Source organism: Triticum urartu, chromosome 7 (genome assembly GCF_003073215.2).
Source record: "Triticum urartu cultivar G1812 chromosome 7, Tu2.1, whole genome shotgun sequence".
In the NCBI taxonomy this organism is placed as follows: Eukaryota; Viridiplantae; Streptophyta; class Magnoliopsida; order Poales; family Poaceae; genus Triticum; species Triticum urartu.
The window spans coordinates 678888172-678910905 of NC_053028.1; the positions used below are offsets into that span (position 1 = coordinate 678888172).

At 46.7% G+C, this 22734-nt stretch overlaps 1 protein-coding gene and 1 long non-coding RNA gene across 23 annotated transcripts; both read left to right on the forward strand.

Moving 5' to 3' along the window:
* Positions 1-1612: 1612 nt before the first annotated feature.
* LOC125521356 lies at positions 1613-4329 on the forward strand. 2 transcript variants are annotated; one of them, XR_007289214.1, is made up of 4 exons: positions 1613-1796; positions 1910-2113; positions 2788-3313; positions 4014-4329. It is a non-coding gene; the product is annotated as an uncharacterized LOC125521356 (long non-coding RNA). The 2 variants fall into 2 exon arrangements; XR_007289215.1 differs by having other exon boundaries at positions 1614-1796; positions 3150-3313.
* Positions 4330-15921: 11592 nt separating this feature from the next.
* On the forward strand, positions 15922-20896 carry LOC125520798. 21 transcript variants are annotated; one of them, XR_007288862.1, is made up of 6 exons: positions 15931-16240; positions 16461-16529; positions 17128-17723; positions 18780-19536; positions 19922-19999; positions 20135-20896. XR_007288862.1 is itself a non-coding variant. In XM_048685821.1 (4 exons), exons 1-3 carry the CDS (start codon positions 16184-16186, stop codon positions 17721-17723), a joined length of 354 nt encoding a protein of 117 aa, XP_048541778.1. In that variant the 5' UTR covers positions 15927-16183; the 3' UTR covers positions 18451-18745. The 21 variants fall into 21 exon arrangements, 4 of the variants coding, with proteins under 4 accessions (XP_048541779.1, XP_048541778.1, XP_048541777.1 ...); XR_007288865.1 differs by having other exon boundaries at positions 20333-20896; XR_007288859.1 differs by having other exon boundaries at positions 15923-16240; positions 17133-17219; positions 17519-17723; positions 18780-20896.
* Positions 20897-22734: the final 1838 nt, after the last annotated feature.

Below are 22734 nucleotides of genomic sequence, written 5' to 3' on the forward strand. Positions count from 1 at the left end.
GGCACTTGGGCCGATGGCAGCGCTTCAACTTTGAGTTGGTCTTCCAGGCTCCGATCCTACTCTAGTTCTTTTGTTGGGACAAATTTGACGGAGCTCCACGTAGATTGCCGTCGGCTCCTCAGATGGTGAGTTTAGAGTTTCTCGTCGACGCGATGGCGAAATTAGGTGTCTGGTTTTTTCAGATTGATTCAAAGGTACAAAGCGAGGATAACGACTCCAAGGCACCGGTCCTCAGGGGCACATGCATGATGACTTGACGGATGTCATTGACAAGGTCAAGTGGCTTCGGTACGGCAGTTGTGACAACGGCAGGTCGACGGTTCATTCTAACGGCGGCAGTTATTGTTCGTTGGTCCAAGAACCTCAATGTTTTTTTAATGTTTAGGGTACTTTGCATTCCTTCATATTTCATACATGAGATGTAACATAGTAGGAATGGTTCGAGAGCAGCGATATGGCTCGTACTTGCACATAGTATCATTATGGGTGTGTTTGGTAGCATGTATTGACCTAGCCTAGTTGTTCTCATGTCATACATGCTGAGTGTAGACATGCTGAGTCCATGCAGTTGCTGTTGTTTGGCAGTGATGTATGCGTTGAGACATGCTGAACTGAGATTTTGTTTGGTAGCCTGCATGTGTTTAGACATGCTGAACAATTTCGAATTTTGAATATATTTTTTGAATGATGAACAAAATCGAAAAAATCTCAACACAAATTTAAACATATTTTGAAAATTTAAATAATATTTGATATTCTAAACTTTTTTGGAAAATTAAAATAAATTTTGAAATTCTTTTTTTAATTTGAACATATTTGAAATTACGAGTTTTTTTGAAAATTTAAACAAAATTTGAAAATTTTATAAAAAAATAAAATTCTATTTTTTTCAAAATTCAAACAAATTTTGATTTCCTTTTGAAATTCCGAACATTTACGATTTTTTTAGAAAAATTTAAATTTCAAATATTTATTGAAAATTCAAACAAATTTTGAAATTATGATTTTTTTGAAAATTTAACAATTTTGAAATTCAAACTTTTCATTTTTTCTGAAATTCTAAGGTTTTTCGAAAATTTAAACAAATTTTGAAATTCTGATTCTTTTTGAAAAAATAAACATATCTGGACGTGGTCTGGTCGGTGGGGATGAGTGTCGGGGTCAGCATAGCTGCCTCGATGCACCCTGTCTGGGGTGCATGAGATGAGCATGGCTGAGGACACTTTTATGCATCAGATGAGCATAGCTCAGATGAGCCCATGCACCCTATCAAACAAGCAAAAGTGGGTCAGATTGAGAACTTTTGCCCTCATGCACCCTCCATGCACCCTACCAAACACACCCTATCTGTGCCATTCGTTGGGCTTGATCGGTAGGTACCTGGCATTGAATGAGGCGTGGGTGCGAGCTGTGGAAAATCGGTATTCACACGAGGGACGTAGACCGATCACGTGGAGCGAGATATACGCGCACACAGGTCTGACAACAGTGCGGCCCGAGTACAAGTACGCGTCGATGCAAAAAAAAAAAAAAAGAGTACAAGTACGCGGCTTGACGGACAAGGACCGGCGGTCCTTCTTTGATGGGATATAATTGGACCATGGTCCAGAATTTGTTTTTGAACACACAAAGAAAAGTTGGGTGCAGGCTGGTTCGTGACGGAAAAAAGAAAAAAAAAGGGCTGGGCAGGGGATAGATCCCGGAAGGCGATGGAGGGCGAGGCAATTGGTTCGGCGGCGAAGGCCTTCGGCAGCCATGCGCGCCGCCTGCGAGTTTCCCCTAGACCTCGTGTGCAGGTTCGTGCACCGCCCGCTCGCTCTTCCCTCTCCTCATTCCATCGATCTCGAGGCTAAAAAATGATGTCCTTTTTGTTCCTCTTGCTTCCGCCTGCAACTTGCCGATCTTCCAGTTGGGGGCGTCGCCCCGCGGCTCTGTTCATGGTGAAGGGAGCGAGATCGAAGGCTGTCGGGAAGCCAGACTGCGAGAATCTTCGGTGGCTGCTCACGACAGCTGTGGCGACCCTGGTGGCGAGGGGAGCAGAGACAACGCTGCTGCTGAGTCCAGCGAGTCGGCGGTAAAGAGCAAATCCGAAGGCGCTGGAGTGTATTAGAAGGTATTCCCTCCCCTGGTTAACATGTACGCGCATGATTATGATGATGACTGCATTCTCTTCTGGGGGAGTGTGGCTAGTAGTTGTTCGTCTGGGGGTCGGGATTAGGATGCCTGCGGGCTGTGTATTCCTGCGGTTAAATGGTGGATAACGAAAAAACTGAGATGTTTATGTGAGATGCGCAAGGTGAAAAAAGTAGCCTAATTCTGGCCACTGCTGGTTCTTCTTGTGAGGTTGGCAATCGATAACTGGAATCCCTGTTTGTGGCTGTATAAAAAAATGTAGAGTCCTGAAACTGTGAATAACCCCAACAAAATTTAAGCCTTTTGCCGGGAGCATCTCCCTGCTGACCACACTGATATGGCAGCGGCAAAAAAATTAGGTTGTTTTGGTTGTAGGGCATGCTGATTTGTGTTGTATAATCATCTGCGGTTCTAATAGGGGTTTGCATAAATTTTCCTGTGAATTCGCTAGGAAAAATAAATAGCACGCAGAGTAATTGATTTGGCTGCGGGTGCTAGAAATAATTTTAATGTGATGGGCTAGCAGAGTAGATCACATTCAGACTGGTTCTTGGAAAAGATGGAAATTTGGTAGTGACCTGTACATCACCTTTGTTAAAGCTTGATGAGGAAATAAAATTGCGGCCTCTCTATGGGGATCTGATTTGGTTGCAGGGATCGTGTGGGAGCAAATCCAACAGAGCAGGCACCATGCCCTGGTAGGATGGGTGACCTAGAGAAGTCCATATGGGGGTTTGCAGAACGAGATGGGGACAAAGTGGTGAAACCAGAATTGGGCACCACATTCGACTCTGTACAATTTCCCCTGTCTTTGCGACCAAATCATCTGAGAGAGAGGAGCTTCGGGCTTGTTACAATTTCATAACTGCAATGTACCACCTCAGTGGTTTCAGTCGACCAAGAAAGAAAAAAGAAATCCTTGATGTTTCTTGTATATCCATGTCATATGCTTAGTATATTTTTGCTTTTGATGAATTGTTAGATCAAATGATTCAGATTGCACGACATGGTTCCAGGTGTTTGGGACTAGCTGAACTTTGATAGCTGCTGTTGGTATTGTATCATGCCGAAAATTCAATCGATCATCAATTGAGCAGTCCTCGTCAAGAACCAGCTCAATGCGATGGCCATGTCGCCGCCGGACCCAACCTCAACACCCAGGTCACCACTGCCCACCAAGGTGACCTCTTTTTCCTCTTTGTTGTATCCCATACGTAGATATCGTCTTTGAATTGACATGATGATGATGATTATGTAGCAGATAGATTTTTAGTAGGATAGAATATTCTGAGTTGATTGATGCTGGGCAAATACAGTCCAGATCCAATTCATGAACAAACGTCCTGAAAGTGTTCATTTTTGGCAGAGAAGTTCATCCACTTAATAAATAGCTCTTTATAACAAACTTGCTGAAACTCTTCATCACAGATCCTCTTGATGATTATGAATTGAGAATAATTCTACTCTTAAATTAGGCAACATAACACTTCAAAACTAGACAATGTGGGTATTAAGCTGCAAGTTTGAGGGCAGAGAAGTGTTTATTTTCCTAGGTAGTAGCTTACATCTAGCATGTTCATCCATTGAAGAAATAGCTCTTCCCATATTGGTTGATGTGATTTTATAGCAGCAGAGTGAAATTAGCAAGAGAGTGAATCCTTTCTTGTTTTTCTGTTGCCTTTTCTTGTCCAGTTGTTTTTCATGATATAATTTAATATAGTTTTGTTAATTTAGCAAGTACGTTTTCATTTAGAAAGGATGCTCTGCTTCCCAGCAAATAAAATGAAACAATATCTAGAGCATGTTTGTTTTTATTCTGTATATAGTGTTCTAAAACATAAGGAGATATTTGATCTCATTCGACATTGAACTATATGTAGTTGCAGGGCTCTCCAGAGGATTCAACATCTTGGAGATATTCAAAACAAGAAGAAAGAAATGACTCATGTCGCCCATGTTTAGAGCATGTAGCCTTATTGAGTACATGTGGACAACTCGTAAAGTTGTAATAGCAATCTTTATGCCTCGGTGTAAACTCGTCAGAAATTTCAGCATTGTTAGATGTACTCGGTGTCTTTGTTTACAGTTTTTTGTCATTTCTGTTGTTTATTAATGAAGCAAGTGATGTTCACCTCTGAAGCAAAAATGGTGCTACAGTCGTTGATTGTAGCCTCAACCAATGTTATATTATTTTCATGATTTCGTTTCATGTCCTACTCTATCCCTGGTACTAATGGATCAAAAATGTTTGTGTGGATGCTAGCCAAGAGTAGAAATAATCAACATGGCATGAATTATGTATACTTTTGCTCTGTGGTTGCGGAAAACATTGTAGGGGGTTGGCTGAAAATCTTGAGAGACATTTGTTATTACTGTATGTGATTAGCTAATTGCCGGAATGTATGATCTGGCTGTGCACTTAATTCCTCTGTTCCGGCTTAGCCCTCACGAGTCGAAATCGGAACAGATCCGAGCACAACCGGACCATGAAAAGGGCAAAAGATGAGACCGTAGAAGACCACGGTTGCAACCATCAATAAATGTGATCTGCATGGCGTCAGGGGCACTGTACAAAAAGTCTGAAGAATGCATCAATACTCCATCTTATACCTGCATACACTCAGATCCCAAGGAGGACCAATGGCTCAGATAATATGATCATATAGTAGTACGACCTATATGGAATTTTCCGAATGGTTCTAGTAAATAACTAAATATGCATGTGCCAAATCAACAAAAAGAAATTAGCATGTGTGATAAGACACTAATCAATCCATCAGATCTGGATCAAACTCACCCGGGACTACAAATTTCAACGAAATGGTATATGAAGCAAGGAGCTATCATGGACGATTGTCTCCTATGATCCAAATCACATATGAGATACATGTAACATGTAGTGCCAAGGAAACAACTCAGAATTAGACGGTTCCATCCTATCAAACTGGGGTCGCTGGTGCAAGTTGAAAGATTAGTGAAGGGTAGTTGACGGAGTACTCTACCTTGAGATGGATGGATCAGATGGAGAGCAAGTGATGTAGGCTTCAAACTGGAATGGTGTCGTTCCTTGGTCGTGCTCTAGCCGGTGGAGGGAAGAACGATGTGCTACAATTGATCCGAGGTCCAAGATGATACTCTCTCCGTTTCTAAATATTTGTCTTTCTAAACATTTCAAATGACTACTACATACGGATGTATATAGACATATTTTAGAGTGTAGATTCACTCATTTTGCTTCGTATGTAGTCACTTGTTAAAATGCCTAAAAAGACAAGTATTTAGAAACGGAGGGAGTAGAAGGCATCGAAGGAAACGGCGGCTGCTAGGTTAGACCTAAAGCTGTACTATGACTGTACTATGATACGATGAAGAGTTTCCAACTTTGCGTGGGAGATGAGTTAATAGATGGAGATTTTACGGTGTTAAAAAAAGAGTATCGTGAAATGTTTTTGTTAGGGACATGGCATCTAGTGTTTATTGTACCAGAATTAAAGGAGAAGAAGTTCGAAAATCCATCTCTGCAGCCGTGCCTCGAAAAAAAATCAAAACAAATACTAGAAAAATTCAAAAAATTCCAAATTTTTTTGTGCGGTAGACAATTTGATGCGTGAGGTCCGTTTCAATTTTCACATCATTTGGACATTTGAGGAGCTCTCGGCAAAATAGACAAATTGAGGGTCATTTATTGTTCATGCACTGTTTTGGCCCGATTTGTCTTTTTGCTGAGAGCTCCTTAGATGTCCAAATGACTTGAAATTTGAAGTGCCTCACGCATCAAATTTTCTACCGCACAAAAAGGGTTTGAATTTTTTTCTAACCAGATACAGATGAGCCTGGGCACCGAAACACCCTACTCTAAAAAGTATTCAAACTTGTTTTACTCCAAAAGATTATGTAGTCTTATATCTATGAGTACGAGGCTCAAGCAATAAACAAGATTCCACCAATTATTCTCTATTCCTTTCTAACATGGTATCAGCCTGACCGATCCAAATCCAAGCCGCCGCCCGCCGCTTTCGCCCGTGCCGTCTTTGGGGAGGTCGATCTCCATGATCACTAACGGGGGTCGCGACGCCCGTAGCTAGGATTCGTTCGCCGGTCGTGTTGATCGGCTGTCCTAGAAAGTCATTTTTCCGATCTTTGATCCGGATTTTCTCTCTCACGTTGGTCATCTTGATCCGTACTTTTTTTTTAGGGTTGCCCGCCGCCATTCGTCATCTTCAATGCGCATTCACTCCATCGACAACTGCATCATCTCGGCTGGATCGGCTGCCACACGGCGCCCAGGCTCCATCCATTACGCGCGTGCGATGCGTTGTTACGGCGGCCGCCTCATGCGGTTGCGGTCCTGTACTAGCCTCTCGCCCTCGCCTCGTGACCATCGACCACCCACGCGCCTGGCACGGCCGTGGTTTTCTGCTCGCGCGTCCGCACTGGCCATCGACCACATAGCATGGCCAGCATAGCCGCGTCCTGTGCTGGTTGTGTGCACGTTGTTGCTCCTTTACTTGCTGCGTACGGTGCAGGTGGAGGCTGCGTTGCTCAGCCTCCTTGCACAGCTCGTGTCCTCCGGCGACCAGATGCACGTCGTCAAGTTTGATCAACCGCACGTACGTGTCTGTGTCCAACTTGATGAAGATCGTCATAGAGTTTATGCGCCTCTCCATCGATTGAGTAACGGACTACCATTGCATCGCCTCCTCGGACCACAGCACCGACGCCCTGTCATTCTCCTCGCGGCTATACCAACTCCGTCGTCGCCGCGTCGCCCTTCCGGGCCATGACACCGCGGCACGCGGTCCACGCTGCTGTTTCGAGGCCGTTCCCATGGATGCACCGAGCCACGCAGTCCCTCTACGTCGCCTTTTCGGGCTGTAGCGCCGCCCTACGGTCCACCGCCGCCCCGAGGCTGTCCATTCTAGGTCATCTCCGTGGCTGCAACGACCCTCGCGTTACCGATGCGTCGCCCCATCAGGCCGTAGCGAGCATGACATATGGTCCCTGCCGATGCCCTAAGGTCTTCCCCGTCGTCGCGCCAACCTATGCGCTGCGGCTGCGTCGCCCCTTCGGGCCGTAGTGCCACGGCATGCGGTCCACTCAACCTTTCCTGCATGCCGACTTCTACATGGTATGCGCCGCGCGCCTCCCTAGGCGCAGAAACACTACAGTCCGCGCCGGTCTTCGTCACGCTGTCGGGTTTTTCTCGCCTACTTCGAGCACCACCGTCACGCTCCTAACCTAGCCGCCGCCGCTCTTCTTCCTCGGCGCCGCTGCCGCACACTCACTCGAGCCGCGCCACCCGTCCACCCCCTTTGTTATCGTCAAGCACCAGCTCATCGCCAGCGTCATCATCATCTTCCTGACCACTCCATTTACTCCGACAACCATAGTCGACATCGGCACCTTCTACCCCACATCGATTGTTGCCGCACGATCAACCGTCTCTAGCATCGGAACAGGCACGAAGACTGGTTGGCACTCTCGGCCGACGCGCCATTTCAATGCCGACTCCCGTGGGAGGTAACATTGACGGAGTCAAATCCAGCAGATCTTGTGTAGGGGGTCCCGAGCAGGTAGTCGTGCTGCGATGGTAACGGAGACATGTTTTACCCAGGTCTATGCTCTCTCGATGAGATAACACCATATGTCCTGCTTTGATTGTATTGATTGGGGGGGGGGGTACGTAGTACAGGTCGCTTTTCCATGAGCTCGTGTGTGTATGAGTTGGCGTCTACGGTCCTCACCCCCTCAACTTGTATAGATACCGAAGGTGCCCAGAGTTACATATAGGTTGGTTATTTGTAAGGTAAACGTGTTAAAGATCGCTTCTAAGTCTTGTAGTATGCACCAAGTCTTCCGAAGTTTTCATGTTGATTCTCTTGGGGCTTAAAGAATGTGGCCCACAGGTTGGTTGCTTTGGAGGTCCTTGGCCCGCCCCATATGTTTGGGAGTTGACATGGCTAGCAACCCCTAATCGAGGACACCATCACACGTCCGCTATGGGCTGGTATGAATACAGCGCTAGCGCTCTGGTCCGTCATGAACGTACGACAGCCGCTTCCCACGGCAGAGGGTGTAGGGGAGGTTTTAGGATGGGTTCGGTTGGCAGGCACGTACATGGCAGCGATCCGGACGCCCCCAAAGCCCCCTTGTGTACGTCTGGTTTGCGGGATTTTGAACATTTAGACCAGTCCGTGAACCGATAAGGTACCACATTGGATGACAAACTGCGTCTAGGTGTATGCGAGCATTTTGACGGTCTGCCTTGGAGTTATTTTTATTTTTTTTAAAGGACCATTCTTTGCTATTTTTCTTCCACGGGCGGGGTTGTTCGGCTTTGGCACTTTATCTCCGGCACTCACGTGCTTAATTGATCTGTTCGTTTTTATACTAACCGAGTGAGTAGACAAGTGAACCACCAGCTGACTTTAACCTATCTCGTCGTGCGAGTTGAAAAGGAGGCGTGTTGTTTTGGACTCACGCTAGGGCTAGGCTAGGAAACCAGCATGGATATATGACTTTTTACTAATAGCACGTTGCATTGCACGGAGTGTCTCTGTCGGCAGACCTTGACTGGCCGTAGAAACTCAAGTGGATCCTACGTATCAATGGCCAAGACCCACTCGACCTACGACCGCCGGGTCGGACGCGAGCGTGGTGCATGTGCCCGGCGGCTATTCCAAGTTCGCGTCGCGTCGCCTCGCGCATCGGATGAGATCCATCGACGAGTCCACGCGACCGTGACCGCATCCGTTCCAGTCCCAGTCGCAAAAAGATGGAGTCTGACTTGGCCCGGCAGCCCCTTCAACCGCGAGGGTGCAAAACCGCCGGGGCCGGACAGGCCGGGTGCGGTGCCACGTCAGGGGTGATGTCAGGCTATGGCGCTCCTCCTTCGCCGGCGGCCGCCGCACCGCCGCCTCAGCACGTGGGCAACACATCCATCGACCGAGCAGGGTGGAGTGGGGTGCACCGGCCGCCGTCCGGCCGGCCACTAGCTAGAGCTTGTGCTCTTCTGCTCTGACCCGTAACTCGACCAGACGTGCACATGAAGAGAGACGCTGGTGATCACACACTGATAGAAACCATTTCGACGATTTATTTAGCTTTTTGAACAACAAGTCAATTCCCGCCTTTTCAAAACGACACAACAACATGCATGCATGCATGCGCACAGCAACAAATGCACCGTAACCTGCCGGTGGTTGACTTTGACAAGAATGGAAATAACGCATGCATGCGAGACTACATGAATTTTTTGGTCATTGGTGATGCAGGTCGTCAACCCCGTCAGAATTTTCAATCTTGCATGCATGCATGGGCTGACGTTGACCATAGTATCTCTCGGAGGGAAGGGTCGGCAACTAGCAGCACGGATGTATACCATTTATTAGGTGGACTTCGAATGGATAAACCATAAATGGCAATAGCGAAGTCAGCCCTAAAAAGTCAACCGTCAAGGAAACTTTAGGTGCGTATAGCTGTAGCTAATTAAAATGGTCCAAGAGAGCTTGAAATGCTCCTACCTATCTTCGTCGAAATATTCTCCCCTTACATCGGTTAATTCCGAAGAAATTCTGAAGAATTGGCATGCATCATGCATGACTATCAAATATTCGCAAGGAGAGAACTGCTCCAACGGCCACCAACATGTACATCACCTCTTTCTGAATCGGGGAAACCTAAATTGCTCATCGCTGCCACGGACAAGGGAATAAAGAAAAAAAAATCCAGGATTATGCCAACTACAGCATGCATGCATGGGCGCGCGGGAAAAGTAGCAGCCGTATCTCTGCGAATGATCTTTCCTTGATCGTCAAAAGTACATCCGTATGCCGGTGTGCGCAAGCAGAGGGCAAAACAAAAAGACTAATTTGGCTGTTGTGTAAGGACATTTCTTTTTGATCCCCTAAAAGTTAGTGAAGTAAAGTTAATGGAGTAAAATTTTACTTCACTAACGGTGGCCGCATCTAGCCGGTCCCTTATAGTTAGCGAAGTAAAATTAAATTTGTGGCCGTTTTGAATACTAGCCGCACAAACACAATCTCTACACAATATACTCCTATATCTTTAAATTATTCAAATTAAAGCATGGGTAGCAATAATTGTTATAACATAAAGTTTCATCACCACGTTTTTCAAATTTAAACATGCGAAATTCACCCGAAAGACATCACTTCAAACACAATGTTTGATTCAAAATCATCACAAATATAGCATGTATATGTTGTGGATTGAGCCAATCTTTGGCATGCACCACCACCGTCTCGGCCACCACCACTCAAACGACGTCATTGGCAAAGAAATCAACCTCGACATCCTCTAGGCCACCACCACCACCACCCCCTCGGCCACCACCAACATTCCGAAGAGATTCCAAGATTTCTCCACGAGTGAGCTTCTCCCAATACTTTCTTGCAGTTTCATCCATTGTGTTTGAATTCATGAACATCATGGGACACTCTTCGACCTTGTTCGCATCACGAATCCTCTCCTTCCCAAGTGCAAGCCTACGCTCCTCGACCTTCAACTTTCTCTCTTCGGCCGCCAACTTGGTCTTCCACTTCTCATCCTCGAAGGCCTTGAGCTCATTCCACCTCGCCATCTTGTCTTCTTTGCGTTCGGTCGCCAACACCTTGTTAGCCTTGATTATTGCCGCATGTTCATCCTTGTAAGTGCCACCGAATGCATTCCTCTTCTTTCTTGGTCGATGCAACCGGACCATCGGTTGCATTGATCATGGATGGTGCTCCAACGATGCCCAAGCGAACCTTGTGTACGGCTTGATCACACGTCCACGGATTTGTTGTAGTGATCGGAAATCCTCTCCCAAAACATGGTGTTGGTTTGATCCGTTCCGATCGTTGCATCCCTGAAGATGGCGCACCAAACGTCGCAGAGCGCACTATGCTCCTTTTGGTTATAGTTTTGGGAGTGGCACCTTGGGACCTTGGTGCTTGCTTCGGTCACCTCCACCACCTCCTCCTCCGCCACCACCTCTTGGACCTCCTCCATAGCCTCCTCCGTGTCTTGGGCGGACGAATGATCCCAAAACGAATACTTGAGATCATCAAGGCCAACGGTGGCCGAGGACTCCAACGATGCAAGGAATTCGGCCGTGTTCATCTCCGCTCTACAATGTCAAAGCAAGCACTATAAACAATCACTACCGATCACGAACAATCACTATCGAATACCAACGGGACGCGAGGTTTTATTTTACCTTGTTGGCATTTCATCGAGCACTTGGCGGTCGCATATTTTGTTGCCGGCCGCGGCCGCCGCTCGCACCGGAGCAGTCATCGTAGGGGCAGCCGGAGTTGCCGCTGTGGTCTTCTTCATCTTCTTCTTGGCGGCCGCCTCGGCGAGCGCCAGCGCCGCCATTGTCGGCTTTCGAGCCCGTTTGCCTCCGGTAGGTGCAGTGGGAGGGCGGCGTGTTTTTTCCAGAGACGCGGTGGCCACCCCGAACACCATTGGCGCGGTTGGAAGCGGCGCTTGGACCCGGTGGTTTTTTGTCATCCCCAAGCTTTTTTTGGCACCGGCGGCGAGGCGTGGGTGATTTTTGGCGGCGAAAATATGGCGCCGGTGTCTGGCGGGGTGAGTGCTGGGAGTGGGGGGCTTGGCTATCCATTCTGGTTGGCTGGGAGGTCATTGGTGGCGGCGGCGGGGTTGGAGGCAATGCAGCGCGGGAGGGTGAGAGGGAGTTTTACTTGGCCACCGCACGATGAAGTATATTTAGGAAAATCTTAGGAGGATAGGGATTTGAGTAAAAATTATACTCCATTGACGTTTTTAGTGGATCGGCTAGGTCCACCGTAAGGGAGTAAACCGATAATTTTACTCCCTTATGGTTGTATTTGTGATCGGTTAGAAATGCCCTAAGGACATGGATTGTCTTGATCGGCCGGCGTCCACCAAGATAGGCGCCTCCTGTGCGCTGCCGCCGACAGGGAAAAGAAGGGTGAAACTGACACGGGTTGAATCTATCTTGATGTTAAGGACCGGCATCTGTCTAAAGTCTGAATACCATTCTCCTTGTGTCATACAACGTTGCGACCCATCCGTGTCAGTCTCACCTTGGGGGGCCAAGTGGATTAAAAAACTTGCTTTACCCGTAAGATTTTCGTGACTTGATTGCAAAAAAAATTCATTAATAGCTTACCAAGCTGATCACCTTTTGTGTGTGACTTGATGATATGTTGGTATACCTATAGGTTTTTTTGGGAGGGGGGGGGGGTTTATACCCATAGATTAACGGGAAACGTTTCCACCCGGCGCGCCGGCCGAACCGTTGTGCCGGACGCGCGCGGGCCACGCGGTCCAACTGGATCCTAAGACCAGGAAGACAGCACACTCGCGTACTCATACGTTTTTCTGGCCCACACACTGTATGGCGCATTTGTCTCTTATCTCTTCTATGTAGCTCTCTCCTGCACTCGTCCCTCCCCCTTTTCTTCCCCAGCTAGAGCACAACTCCATGCCTACCCCAAGTGCTACTAGGAGGGGCGTTCTCCAGCTTGGCCGTCCCTCTCCTGATCTCCTCCCTCTCCACCTCTGAAACTGCAACAACCATCATCATGTTTTGCTACAATCCCCCATAGATGCTGCTACACCCTCCCCCCAGGTGCTGCCATGAGGGGCGTTCTCGAACTTGACCCCTCCCTCTCCTCTCCCTGTATTGTGAAAGTGCTACAACCATCATTGCAATTTGCTACAGCCTGCAACAAGACAAGTTGCAGCCTGTAGCGCGTGAGCTGCATTGGTTCTATGGCGAGACATGTTTTTGTTGCACCCGTCATAAATGTTTGCTACTACCATCATCGAGAATTGCTACATCATTAATGGTGATGCTAAACATGCGATGGCGGTGACCACATTTTTTGCTGCAACCGCGGTCATTTTTTACTATGACCGGCGATATAATTTGTTACCACCATTCTTTTTGGTGGCGACCGGCGACGGAAATCGGAGTAAAGCTGCAATCCACTACGAGAAATCTTCAACCCGCTTCTGAAAAAGCTTCGACGAGAGAACGGCGAGCTGGCAATGGCGAGCGGCAATGATAGGAGCTGCTTTTTTGCTGCAACCGTTGTTCGTGTTTGCTACGACTGGCAGGCGGTTTTGCCGCAACCAGAAACTAAGGAAGGTACACCGCGAACTCGTCCATGGAGCGCTGCGACCGGCGACCGCCACCACCGGAGCTGCACCTCGTCGCTAACCGGAGCTGCGACCCATGGCATTTTCTTACTGCAACCTGCAAGCGCTCCTGTGTTGCATGCGTGAAGCCGGCGAGAAACGCTTGGTAGGCACCGACCACAGGCGAGAGCGGCGACCGGCGACGAACCGGTGGTAACCGGCGGCGAAGTGGCGGTGCTTCGAGGTTGGTCGTTCACTCATCCATGAGAATGCCAGTGGCGCCGTTGCTCCTGCTCTTCGCAGGCGTCGTCAAATTTGTTTTTGGGAGAGAAGACTAGAGGAGGAGCCCAGATCTATCGGCCATGCGTGGACACATCCAACGCCTGGGCTACGACCGGCCAAAATTTGGGCCGGCGCCTATCACTCTCCTAGATTAACCAAGTGCCGACTAGAAAAATTAATATCCACAGCCGACGCGTGCGGGCAATGTGTTGTGTCTTCCTTCTTTCTTGGTAACTCCTATCCACCCTAACTAAAGTTGCCATGAAAAGTGTTCGGATTGCCATGCTTAAAATCCAAACATTCAAAATTTATGAATTCCGCTCTTTTAGAGCATTTACAGCCGGGCGCCTCAAACCCTCTTCAAACATCCGGGCGAGTTGCCCGGTCGCTGACCTGTCACGTTTTTTTGACCCAGACGGACGCCTCAAACGGGCCTCAAACGCCCGGGCTGACCGGCACCCCTCATATCCAGCACAAATATGGGAGGTGTCCGGGGCTGTCAGGGCCTCAAACACCCAAAAACCCAGCGGTCCAAAGCTCATCTACTCCATTGGACCGGTGGCGCCGCATGGCGCAGCTTTGGCGGGCCGCGTAGTGCCTAGCCCGGCTATTTAAGTCCGACCGGTGGCACCGAAACCCTACCATCCATCCACATTTTTCTCTTCCCGTCCGCCGTCGCCGTCACTTTCCACTCTACCCATCTGCCTAGTAGCCATGCCCCCATGCCGCCGGGTGAGGAGTGAGCCATTTTTGACTTTGGAGCGCCGACTCGAGCTCCTTGAGCAGATCCGGGCTAGGCGCGAAGCCCGAATCGCCGCGGGGCTACCTCCGGGTGCAGTGAATCCGGAGGAGGAGGAGAAGGAGGTGGAGGAGGAGGACTTTGAGCAGGAGGAGGATGAGGATGAGCCGGAGGAGGATGATGTTGGGGACGCAGGCGACAGGGATCTGCAGGCAGAGCAGCCGGTCATCCTCGATTCCCTTTGGTCGGAGTCGGTTGTGGAGGCCAGACGGTATCACCGGCAGGAGATGGAGGCACAACAGGTCAAGCAGGAGGAGGATGAGCCGGAGCACTCCTACCCGCTCGGCCAGCCGGCACCCGGCACCATCGCCGTGGACATCTTCGACAATGAATAGTAGTTAGGGTAGTACGTAGATGTAGTACGTATGATTTCTTTTTGCATGCTTTGCATGGATTTAGAGGATGAAATATGAGAAAAGCGGATGCAAAGTGGCTAATTTGAGGCGTGACTGATCACTGTTTGGGCGAGTCCGTGAGTGTTTGAGTGATCGGATTTGCAAAATCTGGCTGTAGATGCTTTTATGGCTTGACCCTCAGTCTGCTCTATCCACATCATCGGTCCCAAAGAAGCTAACAAGTCTTCGTCAGGATCTCGGACACGGATCAGATTCGTTTACGGCGTGGTTCTTCGTGTGCTCGTCCATCCATGGACCACACGAATGAGCGATGTATAGCCATTCTGCCTAGCCACAGTGGTTGCGAAATACTAGTGAATACTTTTACGTGAGCACGTGCTTGATGGTTAGGCCTCAGTCTTGTCATCTACTAATGGCCTAGTGGACAGATAATTGACCGACTAGTAATCTAGATAGCTCAGACAAAGGAACCGTTCTATTTGCTCCAACTCACGTGAGGAGTAGCTAGCTAGCAAAGAGGCCACCAGGAGCAAATGACTCGTTTATCACTTGCATTCATGAATCTCACCGGGAAAAGTTTGCAAAAGAACGTAGCCGACAAGTCGCCGGCCGGCCACCGGAACGTGAGAAGTGGAGCCTACCTCCACTCCACCATCGACGACAATGGCCACGGCCCACTCCACCACCCGCGCCGGCTGAGGGACCGCAGCCGATCCCATTGAGTCCTCCCCCTGTATCCCCTATCTCTCACGACGCGGGGATAGGTCAACCGCATCTCCTGCTGCCTTTCGTGTTTCAGATTTTGGCTGCGTTAGGTCAACGCCGTTGACTTCCCAAATCAGCTTAGCTTGACCTCCATACGCATGCAGGTCGCCAAATCCATGAGAAAGCCGTTTCAAATCTTCCATTCATGTCCAGTGGAAGAGGCTATTGCATACTCTTCCTAAACCCAGCTACCCAACCCGCTATTCTAGCGCCATCTGCGTTTCAAATTCATCCTAAACACTCGATTTGCCTCGCTGGCCAGCGACATCGTACCTTTCATCATGATAGTAAACATCCGGTCGCTCGTTTTTCTGTACTCCGAGTAAGCGACTGACACATGGGCCAGCCTCGCAGCGGCCGGTGTGTGCGTGCTTCTGTCCGGGTGAAAAGCAGGGCGAATCGATCGTGGGTTGGCAGGGTGTTTTTTTTACCGTCCTCGTTTGCACCCAGCGGCCACCCGTGAAAATATCTCCTCTCCCTTGCCTTCTCTCCCCGGCGCTCGAGGTACAACAGCGGCTGCGGCACTTCTCGGCCCAGCCGGATCCGGTGCAGGTCGCCGGCATCACGCGCCGCGTGCCGTGATTCTGGATCGGGCGCAGATCTTTGCGCTGCCACCTCTCCTCCTCCTCTCTCTCTCCCATGTCGCCATTGTTGCAAGGAGCAGGGGAGATAGGTGCCGAGGACAAGAAGCAACGGGTTGCAAGGAGCAGGGGAGATGGAGGAGGCCGTCGTGGTTCGTCATGGAGGCGGCGCCGCCGGCAAGCTGGTTGAGGTACGTGTCAGATCCGTTGGTCCTTATAGTTGTTCGTTCTCCTAATCTCCTCACAGACCATGTGTTTCCCCTTTCCTCCCTCAATGTGACGGGGAATACATCGTTCCTACCTATATTACTACTGGCTTGCAAGCTTTAAGGAGATTTTAATATGTTGGTCATTCATATATCTGGCCTTGTGTGACGATTTTTTTTGTTAATTGCCAATGCTTTATTTCAGAAAACCAAATCTGCACCATGCCGCCTCACCCTCTCAGATTACTGTTTCATCCCTTTGATAGTTTTTTAGGTTTGTCCTTGTCCTTCTTCCCTAAGCGCTGCACTTTTCTACCCTATATTGTTTACTGCTTATTATCGTGTTAATTCCTTTGTATTCCTGGTTTTTCCGGGTGTCGTGTTTGTGTGTCTGTTTTCGTGGTGCTGCTTATATGTGTGACTACCGTATGATCGTATATATATGCTGAAAAGTAAAATGATTTTTCCTTTGCACAATACATAATTTGCAGTGAGATGGTAGTACATCAGTGTATTTACAGGAAAAAACGATGGTCGTATATATGCTGAAAAGAATTAAGGCTGAAAAGAAAGAACATTCATCTACTATTTCTTGATGTATGCTATCGTATATTGCTTCTCTACTTGCTCAAAATCAAATTTGCATCTATGAAAAGGTAAGAAATTAAGGCCAGCGAGATGGCAGTAGATTGGCATGTTTACAGAAAAAACAAATAGCCATGCAAGTTTGAAAGAACATCTTTTTACTATTCCTTGCTATATGCATATTTCCCATCTTCTTCCTTCAGAATCAAATGTGCCTACTAAAGGATAAGAAATGAAGGCTGCAATCTAAGAATACTTTTATTTGCCATTCTGAATTTCTATCACAGCACAGAGGAATGAGGAATGGATACATGAGGCATGGCGTAAGCGTAGGGGTCAGCCAGGGCACGACGCAAGAGTCTGCCCATCTCCTCTCAAAGTTAGTTCTTGCTCTGTCCCCACTACCTCGCCTGCCAACTCTCTGATAGAGTATTTTATTTCTGCAATGTATTATATTCTTTGAAGCAATTGCAAATTTTCCATAGCTTCTTGGCATACTATGGATTTAATTCTTTGCGAGAACAAGCAAAAGATAGTAGCAGTTTCTTTCAGATACAATTTCGGAAAGGTTTGCCGACTAAATGTACAAATATGAGCAAAAGGGGCCATGCTAATTAATGTTGGCCAGGCTCAGGAGTAAAGTTATACAGATTTTGATTTGCAAGTTATTTTGTCCAGCACGAAAGGCACTAATGCGTCCCGAAAACCTAGCGCACAAAGGACCAATCCTTCCCTTCCTCGAGCCCCATTCGAGTCCGCGCCGTTCAGCATCTCCAGCCTCCTCTGCTCCTCGACCCTCCGGCCCCACGGCCTCTCGCGCCGCCGCCTTCTTCCCTGGACGTCTTCCCCGACGCTCGTGGTGCAGCAGCGGCCATTGCAGTAGGTTAGTTAAGCTTGCTTGCCTAACCTGCTATGGATGAATGGTGTGTCTCACCAGGAAACATTAGATTAATGAATTACTTGGCCTCTACAAATTTCGAAATATTGGTTCGGGATATATTAATTTCCACTCCTTATTGTTCATGGCATAAACAAGCACTATAAAAGGTCACAAGTAGAAACTTAGGTCAAGTTATTGCTGGATGTAGCCTGCTTTGTTCAATTGAAATATATTTGCAACATGAGCTGGTTGTTGATCGTTACTCTCGATTGAGGAATGGGAAAAAAATCACATCTTGTGGTGTTTACTACTTTTTGCATTGTCAAATTGAAAATGTTCTGCAAAAAAATAGTAGGTTTCCCTTTCAATAGTTCATTTTGTCAGTCCAGTTGTATCGACAGTTCAATTTTTGTTGGTCTGGGCATAGCAAGGGAGGTCCCCCATATTTGATGAGTGGCTTGAAGCTGAACTTCTGTATTTACCTGTGCTTCCTATGCATCTAATATGACCTATAAATTTAAACAGAATTTCATGAGTTGCAAGTTGCAGCTTATTTTCTTGTACAGTCTTGCTATTTGATTATTCTCCTTATGCCTCCACCCTGTAATATTCTCCCAATGGCCGATCCATGAACTCACAGCAAAACATTAGGTTCTATGCCAAGTTGTTGGCACCGTATATATACTGAAAGTGGAGTGGTAATACTTGAACTTTTTTCTTCCCCTTGTAGTAACACAGACGTCGGTAGCAGGAGAAAGTATGTGACTTGGTTGAGTCAGCCAAGAAATATGGTGGTACAATGCACATATTTCCTTCGATGCATGTCTCCGGCGACCCTGAGTATAAATACTGCTATCATTTCTTACTACACACTTTATTTAGAGGTGCTCTGAATTAGAACTCCCCATTGGCATATCTGCAGTTCCATGCTATACATCCCCCAAATGACGAAAATTAAGTTCAGGGGCATGTTTTTTTATATATGCTTGACTTAACTGGAGCTTAAATTTGTCATTTGTTTAATCACCAATCTGATTTATTCTTGACTCTTGATTGCAGCCTCTGGAACTGAGGGATATTGACACGGGTAACAAAATAGTTGAAAGATTTCGCACCGACGAGGCTCTTGAGACTACAAACATTTCTTCACTCCTTGTACGAAAGGATTCTAGGACTAAGTTATAGGATTTTATATTTTAGTCGGATATTCCTTCTGTTAATATGTGCTCCTGTGCAATTTTTCATAGGCTTCTCTTTCCTTTTTCTGGTTACGGTTTACAAAGCTGAGCAATAGTTTCTCTACTAATGTAGCTTGTGTGAAAAACATCCGTCTTTAGGATGCTTTTGCGGCATGTGTAACTGACTCACATTAGCCTATGCTTCTATCCGAGTTGTTTACTACTAAGACCATGATGGATCATGCTTTTTAACTGGTATATAAGTGTTGATGGAAAATGATATGTCTTATTTTTTGCCTGGTAAATTTTAATTGGCGCATGCAATCCATGCTTCCCAGTCTTTGGTGACAATGTTGTCAGGCCTAAAAATAGAAGTTTTCGATTTCCTCTCTCTGGTTTTTAGTTGGTTAGATGTTAATGCGTGGAAATGTATATGCTGATTTTTTTTCCTGTTTTAATAAATTGCTAATACGTGGATCTTGTCTGCTTTGCATGGACTATAGTATATATTCACAGACTTTGTCTGCTTGCTTCAAAACTAAAATGTGACTTTTACTTGCCTATTACCAAAGAAGATTTCATGCATGCCACATCAAGTCGCCACAGATGCCTCCAAGTGAAATTTCAGCGACGACAAGGTATATTTTCCCCAACACCTGATCTTCTTTAATCAGACCACCGTTCATTATTGCGTATAGGCTTCTTACTCTGTGCCTGAATAAGCGATTGGTATCCACATGTTTGTTTCCATGTGTTCTACTGTCTTTCTGGTACTTGAAGCATAGTATGTTCATGTGTGCGACTACAGTTCCAGCGAGTTGGAACTTGGAAATCCTGTTGTTCTCAAAGTTTGCATCATATGCCCTTTAGAGAAATCTTTATTGAACATTTTAATTTTCCTCATACATGCTTATCATTTGGCATCATGTTATTTTGTGACACAGTAACTGAATATGCACACAGGAGGATCACTCTGGATGTGTAGGAGGTATGAAGTAATAGCCATTTTTTTTCTCTGTGTAGATTTGGCATCATATTGCCCAGTAACTGAATATGCACGCATGAGGATCACTCTGGATGATGGAAAATGCATTATCCGTGGTAAGAAGCTAACGGTGTCGCCCCATTTATACCACATTTAGGCATGATAATTAAATTAGCCTTCAAATTAAATAGATGTCCGCATTCATGGGTACATAGATGAGCTGAGCTACTATTTTCTTGTTTGGGAATGAGGTAACACTATACAAACAGCATGTTGACACTCTGAACGGCTTAATACTAGACGGAAACAAAATTTCTCTTCCTACTATGTCTGTACCATGAACAAGATGTTCGCAACAAGTGGTCAACAAATGGTATTCTGTTCCCGTCCTTTCTCCTTTTTATGAATCTTCATAGCTGCATCTTAACCATGCTTAATATCTATTGCAGTACTTTTCCACTCACTTCACACAAGAATATCTCAAGGGGCACATGCATGGAGAGCATACTAATTTGCTGATCAAAGCTGGAAACAGACCTGCCATCGTCATTGCTCGGCTTATCATACAATCACAAGAAGCTGGACTCAGTTCTTTGACATCGCAAATATGAAAGGAGGAGTGTCATATGCATTTGTCTTTGAGGAATTGGCGGGAGAACTCATATCATCGTGCACTCCCTTTGATAGCGTCATGAGCAACCACTGCCATCATCTCATAATATAGCTCAGGTTCAAGACCTAGGTCATGCACTACTTTTCTCGACCATATAATGTGCTCTGCGTCACCTTATCCTTTCAGCTCCAGTACTTCATAATATAAAGTAGATGAAGCATCTTTTTAAATTGGTGTGGAAATACAAATGCAGATGGAGCTATGTAATCCAGCTTGCTTTCTATCATGAATTGGTCTCATGACTTTGTTTTCAGCCATCTTGGTACCATGCAATGGAATATATAACACTATGTTTGAACATCGTATCTAAATATCCTCTAAACACTCTTGCTTGGTTCCCTCTCGCCCTTTGCACCATCGGCACAACGGGTAAACCAATGTATGCTATTATCAAGCAATCTTATTACTTCCTTTTAGTCTATCATGGTATCATCTACTCTCTCCGTCCCAAAATTCTTGTGTTAGATTCGTCTAGATACGGATGTATCTAACACTAAAACGTAATTAGATACATCCGTATTTAGACAAATCTAAGACAAGAATTTTAGGACGGAGGGAGTATATTGTAATTAATGGGATATAAGTATCCATGAAGTTGGTTCTAAATCAGTCACAGGTGCATGGGCTTGATCTCGCTTTTTGCGTCATAGGCGCAACTGGTCATCTAGTAGCTATCAAAGGGTCACCAGCTCGATACTACTACTCTACTAGCAGCGTACGTAGCGTTGAAACTGACCCAAAGTGTACGTACGTATGAAAAAGTCAGCACGAAAAATCCACCGTCCAGGAACTGAAGGTGCCTAGCTAGCTAGCCAACCAACGTTAAGAAAAGTCGAAGCAATCTTCAAATGCTTCTTACCTGTTTCGCCCGTTACATTCTGGTCGTCTCAATGCATGTCTCATGGTTGTATTGGTGGTTGGAATTGTACAATTCTGAATTCTGGCAGAGAAAAGCATACTGCTACGGAGAGACTTGGCATGCATCATGACAACATTGGATTCGACCAATTAATCCTTGCGAGAGACCTGCTCTTGAATAGTCCAACGGCATGTGATATGCAAGACATGCATGGAGCATAAAGTAATCTCCACAGATTGTGATAATTAAGCTGTGCGGAAACTATAGGAGCACTAGTTGCTCTCCTAGCAGCATGTGCGTGAAAAGCTGGGGCGCCGTGTCATGATAATCACAAGCTTCTCGTGCTCACAAATGGAGGTACAGGACGAGGCCGGGGCTTAATTAGGGAAATCTTAGGAGGCTATCCGGCTAGCCTTTAGAGCAGAGCCGTACTGATCGAGAGAGTATGATTACCTCCGCATGCTGGTAGTGGTCTTCTTTAGTTATTTGCGAAGCAAACGGCCGACGGCCAGTACACATCATTATCTGTTAAAGTATATACGCATCAGATGATCGGGTCGCGATCGCGTACGTATGTTGCTCTGTAGTATAATTTAACTGGCAGCCATCCAAGGAATAGAGTAGATTTCCGTGGCCGGGTTGGCAACATAGACACGCACAGAAAATAGCTGCGTAAAGCCGAGCAGAGACGAATGCAAACAGATTAACTAATTCGCGGTTAATATAAAATTACACCGGCGACTGACCTAGGCAAGCGCCGCCGGCGGCGGCGAAAACGATGTGTGTTGGATACATGAATCTGCCTGGAGGTTCAACACCGGCGGCCGTGTGAACGCACGCCTGCATGAATCGGCTTCCATCCATCTCCGGCATTCTCCTTGCTGCCTACGGCGGCGTGACCGTCACCTTCATCTTGATGGGTCGATCCTGCCCGTTGATGCATACGCCCACGGCATGCAAAGCTTGGATCCGCAATTTCCACCGTAATGATGCACCGTAAAAGGCCTCTTCTCCAAGGTTCCTGTCCAGTGTCCACCGTCCGCACTATCTTTGCCCTCGCACAGTTTCTAGAGAGAATTCCTTATTTGGCCCTTTTTTAAAATTTGCTTTCCTATTTGACCCAAAATAAATTTTCCTCCCTATTTGACACTTAAAGTAAATTGTGTTCCTTATACGACACTTCCATTCATTTTAGACACTAACAGTGTCAAGTGTGAGGTGAAAATACCATTTTACCCATAGTGCATTGTGTAAAAAAAATGAGTTCACCCATGTTTTAGGGATGTTCAATGGATGTTGTGCATGCATATGTATGCTCT

What these genes read in the sequence shown, in the direction of transcription:
- LOC125520798 (XM_048685821.1), top strand. Translation starts at nt 16,184, where the DNA reads ATGGAGGAGGCCGTCGTGGTTCGTCATGGAGGCGGCGCCGCCGGCAAG. An exon ending in CCGCCGGCAAGCTGGTTGAG is followed by an intron (nt 16,241 to 17,127) that starts GTACGTGTCAGA and finishes TTTCTATCACAG; the next exon opens with CACAGAGGAATGAGGAATGG. An exon ending in TCTGCCCATCTCCTCTCAAA is followed by an intron (nt 17,220 to 17,518) that starts GTTAGTTCTTGC and finishes TATTTTGTCCAG; the next exon opens with CACGAAAGGCACTAATGCGT.